This window comes from Tachypleus tridentatus, chromosome 13 (assembly GCF_004210375.1).
Source record: "Tachypleus tridentatus isolate NWPU-2018 chromosome 13, ASM421037v1, whole genome shotgun sequence".
NCBI lineage: Eukaryota > Metazoa > Arthropoda > Merostomata > Xiphosura > Limulidae > Tachypleus > Tachypleus tridentatus.
Window position 1 is genome coordinate 11244254 of NC_134837.1, and position 19427 is coordinate 11263680.

General features: G+C 33.3%; 1 protein-coding gene and 1 pseudogene across 3 annotated transcripts in view; one reads left to right on the plus strand and one right to left on the minus strand.

Annotated features, from left to right (window-relative positions):
• The window catches only part of LOC143237720 (peptidylglycine alpha-hydroxylating monooxygenase-like), a 54710-nt gene extending 52003 nt beyond the window's left edge, over nt 1-2707 (plus strand). For both annotated transcript variants that reach the window (XM_076477249.1, XM_076477250.1), the window contains one exon: nt 717-2707. In XM_076477249.1, coding sequence (XP_076333364.1) covers nt 717-900 — 184 coding nt within the window. In that variant the 3' untranslated portion in view covers nt 901-2707. The remainder of the gene's footprint in view (nt 1-716) is intronic.
• A 7459-nt stretch (nt 2708-10166) lies between these two features.
• Nucleotides 10167-19427, minus strand: part of LOC143239955 (COP9 signalosome complex subunit 2-like) — a 45109-nt pseudogene continuing 35848 nt past the window's right edge. Inside the window, exons 11-13 of the transcript XR_013021476.1 lie at nt 18408-18490; nt 16914-16972; nt 10167-13400 (exon numbers count right to left, since the gene is read on the minus strand). The product of XR_013021476.1 is annotated as a COP9 signalosome complex subunit 2-like (transcript). The remainder of the gene's footprint in view (nt 13401-16913; nt 16973-18407; nt 18491-19427) is intronic.

The window sequence follows — 19427 nt, forward strand, 5'->3', positions numbered from 1 at the left end:
ACTTACTAATTTTATGTGTTACTGTTAGCCGGTTACTTCAGTCCTATGAGTGTTCAGTTAATGTCTTGGTGAAAAGATAGAGAAAACATCAAATGAGTGGAGTGAGATCTATAAGTGAACGTTGGTTTTCTTAACGTAGGATTCGAAGTTGAAGAAGTAAAAGGTTTATGTTATTATGGACTAGTTTTTCTGTTATTAAAGCTCCCCAGTGGCTCAGCGGTATGTCTGCGAACTTCCAACGCTAAAAACCGGGTTTTGATACCCGTGGTGGGTACAGAGCACAGATAGCCCATTCTGTAGCTTTGTGCTTAATTTAAAACAACAACAACTGTCATTAATTTTTCTAAATAAACGAAAATAAACTACCCAAATATAGAAACAATTAAAAACACTCGTTTCATTTTTCTACAAGCACCTTTTAGCATGTGGCCAGGCGTGGCTAGGTGATTAGGGCAGTCGATTCGCAGTAAAAGAGTTGCCAAAGAAATGGTGGTAGATATGGTAATGACAAGCCGTCTCTCTACTCTTTCGCTGCTAAATTAGGGACGACTAACGCAGATATCCGTCGTGTTGTAGCTTTACGCGAAATTCAAAACAAACAAAACCTTATAGCATTTTCCTCTTCTCTCTCTCTCACACATTATATAGGTATGAACATGCGTGTGGTGTTTGAAGCGAAACGTATATTTAGTCTTAATTATTTTGTTTTTTACTAGATCTACCGGGAAGGATGAAATGTGCAATTTCTACATGATGTACTACGTGGACGGAGATCACATATTGCAAGACAAATTTTGTTTTACCGCTGGTCCCCCTCTATACCGTTGGCAATACGATCTGTCTATAGCCAACATTCCGCAAGAAATTGATTACGATGCTAGTACCCTTGATGAAAATTAATTTAATCTTATTACTATCTGTATTTAATTTTTGTCTATTTTTCGTATTTAGTTGCACTAGATATTGTTATAAAGTTATTCTTTCCATAGTAGATTTTAAATTATTTAATGAAATAATTAAAAATCCAGTCCACTTATACGATAATGAATTAGTTTGTTCCTTTCTCTACGTTTTAATAAACTTGCTTAAGTGTACTCAGTTGTAGACTACATTTATAAATTACTGCACAAAACTAACGTAAAAATAATCTTACTTATACCACGGATGAAGCGAAAGAAAAAAATACAGTTGCTGACTGATTAGTTTTACTGGATAGAAACGAATCTATTATCTCAAACACATCCCTGTTTTTTAATTTTTTAACTCTTCTGGATACTTTGCTCATCCCATATTTATAATCTACCCATGATTATACTAGAAAACCCTAGTTAAATCTTTATAACTTTCTAGGCCTAATTTAATATCATCATTATGACCTGTGGACCCCTCTAGCGAACATCTGTTCTACAACATTAACAATATAGTTTATAATAATATTAAGAAAACTAAATATCGGTGTCAAATTTCACTTGATTGTTATATTAGTGATACAAGAAAACATTTGTGTTTAAAAATACCTATTATTTATCTAAATTCGAAACTGATCAGGTAACCTAGGCAATTGATTTCACTTCGGCGAAATGCTAATATCTTTTATTTCCTCCAGAGTAATTGAAAAAAAAAAATTGAATAGCAAATAACTGCCTCTTCCTCTATGACCCAGTAGAAAGTTAGAGGCCTCATAACGTTACAAATTATAGTTCGATCCCTGATGTCAGTTCAACGCAGTCGTCCATTTGTAGCTTTGCTCTAACGTACATCCGCAGAAGTGCCACTGTGTTACTGGCAGGCGGTGACGAAAGAACGTGTCTACCGCTGGGACAGGGATAAGTCTACGGATTTACAACGCTAAAATCGGGAGTTCAATTCCTCTCGGTGGCTTTGATATAAGAAACACGGAAGAGAGAGTAGCTTCAGCAGTCGTTTTTCTGTGCAACTTATTTTTCAAATGTCTAAATATAATAAATGTTTGTGTTTAAAACACAAAGTAATGTCAAACATTTAATAACAAATATATTTATAAAACTATGTTAAATTAATTTGTCGAGTGAATAAACCGATATTAATTATACGTAAATAATATTTTGGTAGTTATGCGTTACAATTTGTGATATAACAACATAACCCCAACCGTTAATATATTTTTTTTACTTTTTCTGTTGCAAAATATGATTCGTATGTTAAAGATAATGAAGTTACAAAAAGTGTTACAGCTGATTCCATAATTTCGTATGATATATACTGTATTAAGCTACAATTTATAAAGTCACTGATAACTTTAGATTTGATAACCTATTTTTTTTATAAATTGCTAAATTTAACTTTTAAAATTCGAAATATATTCTTACAGTAAAACGTTGTGCCATTAGTTATTATTTCAGTTATCTTGTTGCTATTTGTTTGAAATATAACACGATGACTTAATTTGTATAACATTCTACCGTTACTTGGTTATATAAGGCAAAACGTTTTTCTTAAATTAATTCTGATTTTAAATTTTTACGTTGTACTTTTTACTTTTTTGCCGTTAATGAAAATAACAAATTGAAGTTTTTAGGCCCATCAAATACACGTCTGACTTAAGCCTGCTAAGGTGTTTTTGGTATCGTTCCTTTTAATTAACGAATAGTTTATTTAGTTTGAAACGTCTTAAAACATTAAAAGATGAACCCTTAAGGTGTTGGACGTGTTAATAAATATGTAATATTGATTTTGCAAGTCTTCTGTATAGTTCTTTGGATTAAAAAACACGAAATATACCTTTCATCGTATCTGGAGAAATAACATCAGTTACGTTTTAAACTTTATACAGAACATTAATTAAACGACGGTAAAATAAAATCCAACAATTAATTCCATTTAGAAAATTATAAAAGCCAAAAAGCAGTGTTGCAGCTTTGCTAAAAATTTCCAGCCATCATTAATGATAAATAGAAATAGAGTGTTTTATGGTGAAATCTTAAAAAAAAACATTTGTTTTTATTATTTAGTAATAATAAACCTTCATAAATAATTATTTACAAAATAACAGTAAACTTGAGTATATATATTACTCGGAAAACATTTTATACCTTACTGATGATATACGGAGAACTATTAATAATGCCATAAACAAGTTTTTGTGTTATTCCCAATGTTCAGTTATCACCAAAAGTTAGTATTGTAAGTTAAAGCAATCAGATTTCTTCGTTCAAATTTTTCGATGGAAAGTGTTGTCTTCTAACGTCTGGCCAAGTTGGTAAACAAGGTCACCATAGGTGAGCTACTATTTCACTAATATTGAAAAACGTTCATCTAGCTCCATGCCCTCTAAATTAATTTCCTGACAAATTGTGTGTGCGTGTGCGTTTGTGTGGTGGTGAACATATATATGAAAACATTACAAAGTTGGTGTTCATTATTCCATTATATGTAAACATAACCGTAAAGTAAACAAATGCATACATAAACTCTTCAAAACAAGAAACGCAAAAGGGATATTTTTGTTATTTTAAAGAGAAATATATGTAATAACGTTACAAGCTCAGAGTATGTGATGTTACACGTGTTAAGGTACTGATTGTGAGACCAAAATGACAATAAAAGTTGTGCACTTTGAAAACGGAGGAAAACATCGGATTTTTCGCCAAAACGCATGCGTGTCCAATAAATTTGTTTGAGAGATCTGCAAGTGCAACATGTGCAAAATCCCTATAAAAGTGACGGGTTCTCGGTTTCCATAGCTCAGTGTTAAGCCACCGACATGCAATACAGTTACGCCAAGACTCACTGAAGCACAACGCAAAAACGCCATTGGTTGATTGGAAGCAGGCGAATCTCGATCAGATGTTGCCAGAGCTGTGAATGTCCACCCAAGCACCATCACAAGGCTATGGAATCGTCACCAACAACATGGATCAACTCGTGACCGTCCACGATCTGGCAGACCTCGTGTGACCACGCCCGCACAAAATCGCAACATCCGGTTACGTCACCTTTGGGATAGGACCACCACTGCGACGTCCACTGCCTCAACCATACCAGGGCTGCGTAGGATTTCCGATCAGACCATACGCAACCGTCTACGAGATTCTTAGGCCCCATGTGCAACCCATCATGTTGAACGTCAACGACGTTTTTCAACATAACAACACACAACCTAACTCACCACTGTCTTCTTAAAACACCACAACATCAACGTTCTTCCCTGGCCCTCCAGATCACCAGATTTAAACCCCATCGAACATCTTTGGGACGAGTTGGACCGACGTCTGCGACAACCTCAACCTCAGCTTGCAGCAGCTTTGCAGGCTGAGTGGACAGCCATTCCACAGGATGTGATTCGTCATCTCATCGCTTCCATGGGCAGGAGATGCCAAGCGGTTATTGATGCTCACGGGGGGGCATACTCGTTATTGACGTTGAGTGACGTTAAACTTCACCTAGTGAGCGTGGACTTCGCCTTTGCAGACTTTGGATGTTCAGCAGTGAATGTGCAAAGTTTCACACATGTCATACAGAACTACCAGGAATAAACTTGTTAACAATTTCTCATATTTTGCCTTTTGCGTTTCTTTTTTTGAAGAGTATATATTAAAATATTTTATGATGTTCAAGAATGAAGTAAACCAATTAGTATTAAGGGAAGATGGAGTTGGCATCACTCAAAACAAGTTTTTTTTTCACTTTGATGTGTCAGAGCCTCAATCATATTTTGGAAAACACACACACACTTGTGTGTAAAATGTACTTAAATACTAATTCATATAACTGGTTTCTCACATCCACTCAATCTTCAATACAACATGTGCTTGGAAAACAATGTTCACAAAGTCCTTTCAGTTTTTACATATATTATAAATCCTACCAATCATTTTCAGTCCAGTAAGCTTTAAATGTTAAAGGCTGTGTAGTCAACGTAATTTGTCTTAGCCATCAGCACCCAGTTTAATGTGGTTCACTCCACTACTACTTAGCAGAACAAAAGTGATCACCACAAAATGTCCTTCAGATATCTTTTAACTGAAGAATTCTCACACATAGGGAAGTAAAGGTTTTAGCTTATAAATACTTTCAACCCCCAAACAAGTGTCAGTAGTTAATAAACTGTTGGTGATCTACAAGTTATACCTACTAATGTTAGTCCTGAATCATGCAGCTATTACACAAGATCTTATAAACAAAACTACCTGATAGCTCAGAAAGTGTTGCAGAGCTTCTGTTAATCAGATGGTGACATCATCATTCTGTGAAGCACAAGCTGATATCCAGGCAACCAAGACATGCCATCTCCGTCAGTCAGCCAAGATCATGAGGTCAACTCCATGGCTGGTCACCAAAGAAAGTCATGTTGAATCTCAACTTCTTGAAAAACTACTGTCGAAAATCAGTACCTACATTGAGACATTCCAAGTACTGATCTGTTTGAAATAATTAACAACATAGTCTAGGTCTTTCTTAGTTGTATGTAACCTTGAATGGTTGGAAATTTGATCTCTTATCATTCTGCAATCCTGTGATTGTTAAAAAGCATATTCAGAGGTGTCTCACACAAGACATGACTGATACATCCAAGATAACAGTAAAATGTTGTTAGAACCTTAGACCCCTCACATTTGGACAAGTATTAATTCCCTGCTCCCTGATAGAAACATGTCGTCCAATTGCCAAAGGTAGCCTGTCTCCAGGGTCAGCAGGACCCATAATAATACTAGCAACACACCTATCATTTTGGAGAGGTTATTTCTGCCCCACAGATTAACATTTTCATCACTTAGTGCTCACTACCCCTCTTAGCAGCAAGACAGCTCCAGCTGATAACAACATTACATAATGTCAAGGGACAATGTTTGTCTATTTCAGCTGTTCCATCCTCTAAGTCAAACTAATGCTATTAAAAAAATATTATAGCCAGCCCTCATCATTCATACATCTATCAGCTTTCTTTTATTAAACTCATTCAAATTTAATGCTTCCACAACATTAAAAGGCAACCCATTCTATAGGTCAAGCACTTTATTCGAAAAATAAAATTGTCTCAGCGGAAGATGGCTTTTACCTTGCCCAAATATATATTTGTGACCCCAGTTCAGCAGTTCTCACTATTATGCATGAAAAATGCTGATGTATCAACATTATCATTTCTTTTCACAATCTTACATACTTCAATCAGATCTTCTCTAATGTTTCTTTTAAAAATATTAATTTATCCTCATATGACAACTCCTCCATCCCAGTTACCATTTCAGTAACCCTCCTCTGAACCCTTTCCTTCCAACAATTCAACATCTTTTCTAAGGTAAAGTGCCCAAAACTGAAACTGATACTCAGGTGTGGCCTAACCAGTGACTTGTATAAAGTAATCATAACCTCTTTAGACTTGTATTCAATATTTCTGTACATACAACCTAAAATCTTGTTTGCCCTACCACTAGCAACAGCACACTGCTTGGATGGTTTTAGAGACTGATCAACTATTACACCAAGACCCTTTTCCTTCATAACAATGAAGGTTACTCCCATCCCAAATTATACTTATAATTCAAATTATAGTAACCCACATACATTATCTTACATTTATTATAACTAAAACCCATCTATAATAATTATTTACCAAACTCACTAAATGATCTAAATTCTTTTGTAAATCAGCAGCATCCTCTTCACAGCCAGCAAGACCAAAGACTTTGATATCATCAGCAAATTTAAATAATTTATTCACCATTTTTTCATCTATGTCATTGATGTATATCAGAAGGAGCAATGGTCCAAAGACAGCCCTGAAACACACTTTGCAACATTAATCCAGTTTGACTGAACTCCAATTATAACAGTTCATTCTTTCATCAAGCCACTCTTCTATCCAATTAGATGATTTACTCCCACACCTATAGAGGCAAGTTTCTTTACAAGCCTTTTATATGACACCTTGTCAAGTGCTTTCCAGAAATTCAGATATACCATATCTACACCCTTGTCCACATATACAGTAACATTTTCAAAGCATGTCAAAATATTTGTAAGGCAAGATTTTTGCTCAATGAAACCATGTTTACTATTCAATAAAGTTCTAAACTTTTTTATATGAATTTGCAGAGTATCTTTATCATATTTTCCAAAACTTTTCCCACAACTGAAATGTGACTAACAGGCCTATAATTACTGGGACAACTTCTGTTATTTCCCTTGAAGACAGAAGTGACTTTGCTGATTTCCAATCTATTGGTACTTATCCACTATTTAAGGACTTGCAAAACTTGGTGCCAAGTAGCTCACAAACCCAATCTTTGACCTACTTTAAAACCCTCAGGGAAATATTATCTGGCCCATGAGACTTGTCATTCTTTAAACTTTCCAATTTTAACAAGCTCTGAAATTATGTAATTATTTTGTTCAACTGTTTTCACCTGTCAATTGTTTAAGGTGAGGAATAGTGTTTTAATCTTCATTATTAAAAACTGAAGAAAAATTAGAATTTAATAACCTAACCATTTCAAAATCATTAGATACAAGCCTTTCTTCATCATTCTTGGAGGGTCCTATCCTCATCCTAACATTTTCTTTACCCCTAATGTACTTTTAAAAAAATATCTAAATGTTAATTTTTATGCTTTCAGCCAAATGTTTTTTCATACATCCTTTTTGATATCCTAATATTTGATATCCTAATTTCCTGTTTGACTAAATTTATTGATCTTCTGTAATACCACTTAATTAACAATTTTTAAATTTGGGATGCTTTTCTTTAATTTTATCTCTCATACCCCCCCCCCTTCAGGAGCCAACCTGTTTCTCATACCCCCTTTCAGGAGCCAACCTGGTTTTAACTTGCAGCTAACCTTTTCTTTATGTCAGGAGTATATTTGTTCTGAATCTTGAATTTTTTTATTTAAACGTTTTCTACATCTGATTAGTGTGTCCAAATAACTCAGCTGGCCAATTCACAACAGATAATTTTTGTAGCCTCCCTTAAAAGTTTGCTTTTCTGAAATTTAGAATCAAAATATTATTACATTTCATTTCCATATATATAGCAGCTAAACATCAAATCTAAAACAGCAATATTCACTTGTACCTTAGTATTCTCCAACTTCCATTATCTAAACCATTTCTATAGTAGATAGCATTGATTCTGTAGGTTCCTTGACTAATTGGTGAAGAAATCCATCTTGAATGGCTTCTAGAAACCTCTCTCTCTAATGGTTTGACTCCAGAATTTCACAATCTATTTTTGAAATTAAAATCACCCATAATTATGACTTCATTAACAGCTGAAATCTTAGCTTCATTGTAAAGTTTCTCACTAGTTTTATCAGTTTCATTTGGTGGTTTGTAACAAATTCCCACTGATAACTTTCCCCTTGATAACCACTAACAGAAACCTAAACTGATTCAATCTCCTTGCTATTCTCAACTTCAACATGATGTAACTCGCATTTCACATATAGAACCACTCTAAGTCCTTTACTGTTCTGTCTCTATTAACCTATAAATATGTATTTTAAAGAAATTTGTCATCAAAATCACATACATTTAAATGTTTCAGTTATTCCCATGATATCTTCTATCCCTACTAGTGCCCTAAAGTCATCTATTTCTTTTACTTCTAGCATTACAATTCTAACAATTAAGCATACTGATTTCTTATATTAAACTTTTCTGTATATTTCAGTTTTGTTTCATTTAGCTTATCTTTGCCGTCAACCCCGTGTTTAAAACTTTCTTAAAACTGTGTTAATAGTCCTTACAAACATGCCAGATCCTTTTCTACTTACGTGTAAACTATCTATTCTACAACATTATCACTGAACTGGTCCCACAGGTTTAACCTGCTCATCCTTACAAATCAATTTGAGCCTCGTACTCAGCCCAAGTGACCCACTCAAATGCTTTATCTGCAGTATCCCTGCCACAATCAATTTATGGCCTTTATCTTTTTATCAACCTCAAGTATTATCAATCAGCTCTCCTTTCTTACTATTCCCTGTATTGTTAGCCTCTATGTGCACAACAAAAACTCCATAGTTGCCAGTCACCTTCATTATACATCTTGTTCTGTCAGTTACACTTTCCACCTGTGCCCCAGGGTAACATAATCTAACTCTTTTCTCTTTAATCCACAGAGTGTCAAGGAATCACCTGTAACTACAACCTCTTTAAGTTCATAATCCATGTCCTTCTCTATTCCTTTTGTTTTCCCTCCCTCCAATAGTTCTTTGTCTACACAAGCCAAGGACTGACACTGTTGCTTGGTAGAATATGGTCCTTACAGTCTAGTTCACTACTTTTTAACCCTAATGCAACACGTTCTAACTTCCCAAATATCAGCTGATGCTTCCCTTACATGTAAAAACCTAAGCTCGTCTTGAAGACCTGATAGTTAATTCCCAATTTTCATAATTCTCTTTACCTACTTCCTCAACTTTAGTTAGGATAACTTCCAACTTTAATTTCATACTGCAAATTCCACACCCTCATTACTAGCTGCAAGGTAGTCCAGAATTCCTAAATAAAACCATTCATTGCACCTATCACACCTAACAAACTGCGAAGGCTTAGCTTAACCTCCAAACTAGTCTCAACCATTGTATTATTTGTAAAATTAAAGTAAAAACTTGATACTATGAATAAATACATCAAGAGATCCTCTAGTTTTTTTGGCTCACCTTTGATAACAATGATCAGACCAAACTGAAAAGTTTAGATCAGTATCCATATTATAATATAATGTTTCAACAAATAAAGTAAGTTAAGCTTCCATGTCAAAACCAATAATTAGTAAACAAACACTTAACATCTTGGCAAAGCCTCAATCACATAAAGTTATATAAGATGAAAACTGAACACACTAGTAAGAAACATCTGGCAGTTAAATTATACTTGCCACACCATGAAATAAGCATGTATTACAAGATTTTCTGGACAAAATTGATTTTACTTTATATTTGCAAAACATAATGCCTGAAACATTATACAATTATCAAACACATAGTAGTAATTATGTAAAATTAATAAAACAGATGCATGCTATCCTTCTTTTAACTTGACATGTTTTTCACCCTAAAAACACCATATTCCCAGTACTTATTTTGTTTTTAAATCACGAAGTTCACCATTTACATGTAAGGCTATAAATGTGATAAAACTTGAGATGAATACAAGTTTATAATAAAAGAAGAAAAAAGAAGTTAGGTTTCAAACTGTTTTTATTGTCCAAGGTCTGTGGCTCTAAAGACCTGAAAACACACTACATAAATACAAAGAGTCACAGAGCAAATATCTACAGCCTTCCACTCAGACATCCAACTTCTATCTTATTTATTTTTTGCAGAGATGTATCCAGTAGAAATTCTGCTAAGTTTTACTTCAGACAATTTTATATGGGACAAATAAACAGTAGAACAATATTTATACAAAAGTAATTAATTCTTTAAGCCTCTCTAGCAATATAACTGCTACATATTCCAACTGGTCTAATATATTCCCTGGCCAACACACTGTGGTAACAATACAATCCTTTATTATAAATTCTTTGTGTTACTTGGAATTTAACATTATTACCATTTGTTATTCCACTAACACTTCATGTTTAATTGAAAATTCAGGTAAGCTTTTCGAATTCAATTGCAATTTGTTTTTTTAAAGATTTAATAGGAACATATAATTGTTATCTAATTCAATCAACTAATGACATAGAATACCCTAGCTTTAAACCTTTGTAAAACAAACAGTACCCACATATTTCTTTGTTTGAACTGAGGAATGGTAGGTACATATTGAATAAACAAACTTTATTTATGTATTATTTTTATTTCTAGTTAATGCTAGTCTTATAAGATTTTCATCATTCAACACAGAGAAAGAACTACAAAATATTTTATTACACAACATATACCTTCCAGTCTTTTCAAAAAATCCTTATACACCTTCAGAGCTTTTTAAAATCAAATCATGTAAACAAAACAACCATTTTCTTATCTCACACAAAGAAAAATTTAAAGACCAAAGTTGAAAATATAGCATTATTTAAATTCACATAATACTCTGATTAAACCTTGAATGTTGGGAGGTTGGTGATAAACTAAACATTATTATTAATGCAATTGTCTTTAAGCTTAATAAAATATAATGTTGGTTTAAGAGAGTTTTAAAAAGTTTAACTTGAGTTAGTTTTGGCTGAATGTTTATTGCTTAATAACAAACAACTGTCAAAAGTTTTCACTGTGAAAAACAATTTTAAAGCACTTAAGTAACAGAGCTTCATTCAATGGAAAAGAAGTCATCTCCAATTTGATGCAACTTAATGATATGGTCCAGCTATGTCTAGTGTAATAAAGAAATGTATAAGACAGGTTGTCATTCTAATTTATCCTAATTTCTGGATGAATGCACAAGTTTAAAGTATAATTTCTACTATGTGTAATATCTGTTAACAGTGCTCAGTGCAAACAGAAACATTAGTGTGAATCATTTATTCCAGTTTTGAATATAAAGCATATGGAAAATGTTAAGTAATGTAATTATATCTTACATTATTACTTGTGTTTCTCAAAGTTCAATTAATCCATTTCATGGTTTTATAAGAAATATAAATCCTAAAAAATTAGGCTATTTATTATATGAAAACAAATTATTGGTTAAAAGGTAGGTTTTATGTGCAACTTGTTGAAGCTATTAAGTATATTAATAATGCTAGAAATACAAATATTTTTGAATAACAACATTTTCTGTCATGTCAGTTAGCTAATACAAAACCTTTCAACTTACATTTATTTAAAAAATTAAATTATATGGAAATACACAAAGGATAATTTTCTTATTATTATTTGTTTAAATACCTGCAGAGTATTAAAATGTGTAAACGTTCTTTAAAAATCATACAAGTCAAAGTTAATTTTTTGATTAAGCCTTACAGAATGGAAAAATATAGCATATACACTACTTTATATTTTATACTCAGAATCAAACAAATTGTCTTGTTATACATAAAGATTACAGAGATATGTATGCAGGAATTAAAGCAGTGATCTACCAGTGAAGCAGCTACAACTGAGTTAAATCATTTTAATAACTAACATCCTTAAATATTAAGATCAATCACCTTAGGGTTTTTTTCACATGGAAAACATTCATGCCACTAGATACATGTTAGTAATTCTCAAGTATTCCATGTTCTGGAACACAAGAACTCTTTATATGTCATTTTGTTTTTAAAAGAAAACCAAAAGATCTCACATTAGATGTGACAATGTTTCATTAACTATATTTTCTCTAATTAATACAAAAACATGTCAGTTGCACCAAGTAGATCACACATTTAAACCTTCCTTAGACGTTGAAATATATTTCAATGTTATAACATTTAATCAACTTATATTTAACCTCTTACAACAAATATTTAATTTATATCTTATACTTAGTGTTCTATTCTGTAAAAAATTAAACAAAGTGTGTAAAACGACACAAATCAAAGTCTATACTTTCCTGAATTATAAACACAATCTTCTCACATTAACATTTCTAAATTTCAAAAACTCACCATGAACCTTTAAAATCCACTGACAAACTGGAAAATATTTTTAACTGTTAGAAACTTATTCAATTAAACTGATAAGTTTCCCTAAGTTTAGCACAGTGCAAAAAAACGATTAAAAAATATTTTTCAAGTGTAACACATATAAGCTTATTTATCTCTTACAAGTTGCAATGTTCCTACACAATAAAAATGAAGGATGGTACACATTCACTTATCCATCATATCTGAAGATTTCTAAACTATACTTTTCTAGTCTATGGTTTCAAAATAATGTAAACATATGTTAAGAGTGTTTCTCAGAAAGATAAACAAACCATACTTAATTTTAAAACAGAAATAATAACAACCCATACAGTTTAGTACTGAATTTCATTCACACGTTATCTTGCATGCATTAAACATTAGAGAGCAAAAAGAAACCCAGATAGATGTAATGGATCATTGCTGTGGGTCAGAAATGTAGGTTTTTAGGAACACCATTTAGTACAAAAGCTTTATTTAGTGCAAGACAGATAAAATGGACCAAGAGATTCTTCAGACAGAACTCACCTGAATGTTATTCCCCCCTTATTTTACACTGATAACTGCACGAGAGTGTACAAAGTATTTTCTAACATGCTGGGACTTCAGTTCTAGCCGTAATGATTGATCACAGAGTTCACATCCAGAGGATAGTACGGTTTCCTTCAAGCAGGTTTGGTCATTAGTACGTTTTAGCTCGGCAGCTGGAGCGAAAACCATCTATGCCATTTTATTGATGATTGTTTGATGTAACGTTGCTAACTGGACAGTCCATTTATCCAAGGCACTATACCTTGCTGCTCCGTGTCCTTTGTTATCCAACTCTAAAACTTGGTTGACTTGATCAATCCGACCTTTAATAGTGCTAATTAAAGTAAACTTGGATAAGAATGATACATTCATTTTTAGAAAACTTGACTGCTAAAAGATACAGCTAATCTTTTAATAACGATAAACTCTACTACACTTACACATTTATTAACTGGTAATTAACCTTATCACAAATAAAGTTTGCCAGTTATGCACCATACAACGTGTTTAAGGGGACCAATGAAAGGAAGCACTAGAAAAAATGGAATGGTTTTCAGTAGAAATGTGACAGATAATGTTATACTGGATACAAGATATCTATCCAACAAGAGGTTACTTGAGTGCAGGTTTGTTAATATATTTATTGAAATAGTTTCAAATGATGCTGGAAACTACAAAACATACAAGTAAATATGAAAAATTTAAAAAAAGGAACACAGCTTGTACTGCTCTGATACACAGCAACCTAAACACCACTGTTCACTCAGGACTACAGCAACCTGAACACCACTGTTCACTGAGGACAACAACAACCTGAACACCACTGCTCATCACTCAGGACTACAACAACCTGAACACTGCTGCTCATCACTCAGGACAACAACAACCTGAACACCACTGCTCATCACTCAGGACTACAACAACCTGAACACTGCTGCTCATCACTCAGGACAACAACAACCTGAACACTGCTGCTAACTCAGGACTACAACAACCTGAACACTGCTGCTAACTCAGGACTACAACAACCTGAACACTGCTGCTAACTCAGGACTACAACAACCTGAACACTGCTGCTCACTGAGGACAACAACAACCTGAACACTGCTGCTAACTCAGGACTACAACAACCTGAACACTGCTGCTAACTCAGGACTACAACAACCTGAACACTGCTGCTAACTCAGGACTACAACAACCTGAACACTGCTGCTAACTCAGGACTACAACAACCTGAACACTGCTGCTAACTCATGACTACAACAACCTGAACACTGCTGCTAACTCAGGACTACAACAACCTGAACACTGCTGCTAACTCAGGACTACAACAACCTGAACACTGCTGCTAACTCAGGACTACAACAACCTGAACACTGCTGCTAACTCAGGACAACAACAACCTGAACACTGCTGCTAACTCAGGACTACAACAACCTGAACACCACACTCACTCAGGACTACAACAACCTGAACACTGCTGCTAACTCAGGACAACAACAACCAGAACACCACTGCTCACTCAGGACTACAACAACCTGAACACCACACTCATTCAAAACTACAATAGTTTACAATAAACTCTGAAACCTACTGTTTATATATAAATTGGTCAACCCAAAGCTAAGTAATTAACCAAAACCCATAAAATTATGGGTTTACTTAGCTTTTTTAACTCCTCTAAAATGACCATGAAAACGTTTGTGTATAGGACCTTTATAAAGTATCTTTGTACCAAATCCCATGGATGTTGGCCAAAATATGGTGAAGTAATTGTCAAAATAAAACTCTAAAGTTATGCTTTTTATGGTACCTTGACCTTCCTTTAATTACCAAAAATGGTCAAGTCCACCATTTTGGTTGTCAATGAATGAAAGACCTGTTGTAAGATATTCTATGTACTATGATATTTTTTGTTAGATACAAAAATATTCAAAATGGGCAATGTGTTGGGTACATAAACATTTATATTCGTGCCAATGTTCCCCTGGGTCACTGTAAATATGACCACATATAAGACTAAAATATACATTGTTTGACTTTTGACCTCTCACAGTCCTTAAAAAAACCTAAATGAAAAAGGTTTCTGAATGCATTACACCAAGATTTATTTGTTTGTGAACTTTTCACAAAGCTACTCAAGGGCTATCTACACTAGCCATCCATAATGATAAACTAGAGGGAAGGCAGCTAGTCAATACACCCCACCTTCAATTAATAAATTGTCAGACTGACCTTCACATTATAATGTCCCAATGGTTGAAAGAGAGAGTATGTTTGGTGTGATGGAGATTCAAAATTTCAACCACAGATCTTGAGTCAAGCACCCTAACAAGCTGGCTATGCCTAGCCCAGAACACGCATACAACCTTAACAAACAAGTCATGCTTGGCTAAAGATAAAAGCCTAACAAACCTGACATCCCAGGCCAAAAACAAAGGTACAAACATAACAAACAGGCTATGCCAAGCCAAAGGTATAACCTTAGCAAACCTGACATCCCAGGCTAAAGACAAAAGCATAACCATAATAAACAGACCATGCCAGGTCAAAGACAAAGGTATAAACCTAACAAGTTCCAAATCAAGAAGAAAAAGAAAAACAACAAAACTATTTTTTGCTGCAAAAATACAACAAATCAGCTGGTTCACCTAACAGTTATTATTAAAAATCAACATCGCTAAATGGTGATTTTACTGTCATACGTTTTAACTTGTAATATTTACTGTCATGTGTGTTAACTTGTAATATTTAAGTGACTCATTTTTAGTAACTACAAAAACTAAGTTGTACTATTTCTTGCAAATTATATGAAAATTTCATTTATTTGACTGTTGAATAGGTCATAATACGTCACAAAATAGCTGAAGCAACAGGACATTGATCAAAAATCAATTTATACTTTCATTTTCAGTAGATTTTACTTTCTAAAGTTAAACAATTTTAATACAAAGTTAAGAGCTATTAATGTACTGCTATTTCTCAATAGAAAGTGATTACATATATTTAATATAAACTTGTAATATATGTTATTAGTTGAAGTGAAAAGTTCAAAACCAATAGGATGTACATAAACTATTCCAAAATGTCAAATTTTACATATTTCAAAACCATCTAGGTTTCAAATGAATCACTAAACACAAATATACATTAAATGACATAACACGGGTTTTCAATAAAGCACCCGACAACTAGAAATATAACACTAGCAATTTATAAGTTGCTCTAAATGAACTTAAAGTGCATTACTTTGGACGTATAACCAATTTTTTATAGAAAATGTATGGTCCACAAATGTCAGTTCCAAGTCTGACTTGACATTTGTTCAAAAGGGTGTGAATTTCAACAAGAAAATACATGAAGAATCAATAAATTATTTTAGAGGCAGCAATGAGTACTGGAATAAATTTTTGTATCAAATCATTATGTCATTAAATTACAATATAGCTTGGAAAATTATGGGATTGGAAGAGGGGTCAGGTTTGTGAGCATACTTTAATATTTACCTTGTACGTATACTGAGTGATGCTATGAAACTATTCAAATGTGGATTACTGACCACACCATACTTGTGTTTTATATTAATGGTTACTGACCACAATGTACATGTGTTTTATATTAATCGCTACTGACCACATCATACCTACATTTCATACTAACAGATACTGACCACACCATACATGTGTTTAATATTAATGGTTACTGACCACAACATACGCATTTCACATTAATGGTTACTAACCAAATCGTACCTATGCTTTATATTAATTGACCACACTGTACAAGTAGTATTCTATCAATAAATAATGAAAGATACTTACTTATCTAAATAATGAAAGATACTTACTTATCTAATATACAGGAAACCAATAGGTTTTCTACATCTGCAGCATCAATATTTAGTTCCTAAAAACCAAAATAATGCTACGTTAGTCAATCTATCCACTTTTAAATAATCAGGAATTCATGTTAAAATTTTAACTCTCATTTAAGTCCACAAAATATTTATCTTGAATTCTTGCTTGCTATATGAAATCAAACTAAAATAGAAGTAGACTACAAGGATATACTCCAAATAAAAACAAAGACGGCAACAGTGTAGAGTCGACAATGTAAGGTTGAATTGCTTTGAAAGTACACTATTCTCCGGTCACATTCATCTGGTACAGATTATTTATTATTTGTCTAACTTTGACATTTTTCCACATCGTTTTGTTATTTTTAGACAAATATTATGATTCTTGATACCTTATAAATGATTACTATAAAACATTAACTGATATTTTTATTAACTCATCACATGTCACTGAGTTAGAACAGTTTATACAAATCAACACAATCTGTGCAAACTGGTATAGTTGAATGAAAGAAAAAGTCTAGATCTATCATAAATGGAACAGCATCTTACATGTACGATGTTTGTAATGTTCCTTCTTTACTACAGGTAGAACAGGAAGAAAAACTTAACAAAATAAGATAATACATTTTCATTTATGTAGTAACATCGACTGGAAGAGTACAACTAACATTCCACAGTAATAATTACAATTAACAATAAATACTCTTAATTACAGGCAAGAGGCAAATTACAAAATATTTTTATGCCCACTGTTCTAAATTATTCAGTTATGGGAAAACAAAATGTTTCTACAAACACTTTGATTAAAGTTATTCAGTTACAGATAAGCAACAAAATGTTTCTATGAACACTTTGATCTAAGTTATTCAGTTACAGGTAAACTATAAAATGTTTCTGTGACTACTTTGATCTAAGTTATTCAGTTACAGTTAAGCAACAAAATGTTTCTATGAATACTTTGATCTAAGTTATTCAGTTACAGGTAAATTACAAAATGTTTCCATGACTACTTTGATCTAAGTTATTCAGTTACAGGTAAACTAAAAAATGTTTCTGTGACCAATATGATCTAAGTTATTCAGTTACAGGTAAGCAACAAAATGTTTCTATGACTACTTTGATCTAAGTTTAGTTTTCTTACTTGCAACCAAAATGTATACCATTTAGAATGATGGGATTATAGCTATTAGTAGATAGTCACTGTCATGTAACATCTGTTACCACAAAAAGAATATACCTTCCAAATTGAAATGTGACATTCCTGACATAATTTCAGAGTGGTTGTTTAATCTATAGACTCCCCTACCAGTCATACAACCTCTCGTGTTTATCATTACTTTATCTTTTTTAAATCACTAGTTATAGAAAAATAACTGTACAATAAAATCAATTAAAAACTATCAGTTGAACAAGTTTCACCATGAAAAGTACACTAGTACAAGTGTGTACTTACTTTAATCCTAAGTATTAAGCACAACTCACCTTGGATATAAAAGGTATGTGTATCCTGGTGTATGGCTTAATTAACTTGATTAACACCTGAGTCCGAATATTTCTGAGCAAATCTGCAAAAGATAAACTATGAAATATAATAATTTTCCAGTGTATGTCAGAACTACAGCACAGTATTAGTTCCCTTCCAGTGTATGTCAGAACTACAGTACAGTATTAGTTCCCTTCCAGTGTATGTCAGAACTACAGTACAGTATTAGTTCCCTTCCAGTGTATGTCAGAACTACAGTACTGTATTAGTTCCCTTCCAGTGTACGTCAAAACTACAGTACTGTATTAGTTCCTTTCCAGTGTATGTCAGAATTACAGTACAGTATTAGTTCCTTTCCAGTGTATGTCAGAATTACAGTACAGTATTAGTTCCTTTCCAGAGTATGTCAGAACTACAGTACAGTATTAGTTCCCTTCCAGTGTATGTCAAAACTACAGTACTGTATTAGTACCTTTCCAGTGTATGTCAGAACTACAGTATTGTATTAATTCCTTTCCAGTGTATGTCAGAATTACAGTACAGTATTAGTTCCTTTCCAGTGTATGTCAGAATTACAGTACTGTATTAGTTCCTTTCCAGTGTATGTCAGAATTACAGTACTGTATTAGTTCCCTTCCAGTGTATGTCAGAACTACAGTACTGTATTAGTTCCCTTTCAGTGTATGTCAGAACTACAGTACTGTATTAGTTCCCTTCCAGAGTATGTCAGAACTACAGTACAGTATTAGTTCCCTTCCAGAGTATGTCAGAACTACAGTACAGTATTAGTTCCCTTCCAGTGTATGTCAGAACTACAGCACAGTATTAGTTCCCTTCCAGTGTATGTCAGAATTACAGTACAGTATTAGTTCCTTTACAGTGTATGTCAGAATTACAGTACAGTATTAGTTCCTTTCCAGAGTATGTCAGAACTACAGTACAGTATTAGTTCCCTTCCAGTGTATGTCAAAACTACAGTACTGTATTAGTACCTTTCCAGTGTATGTCAGAACTACAGT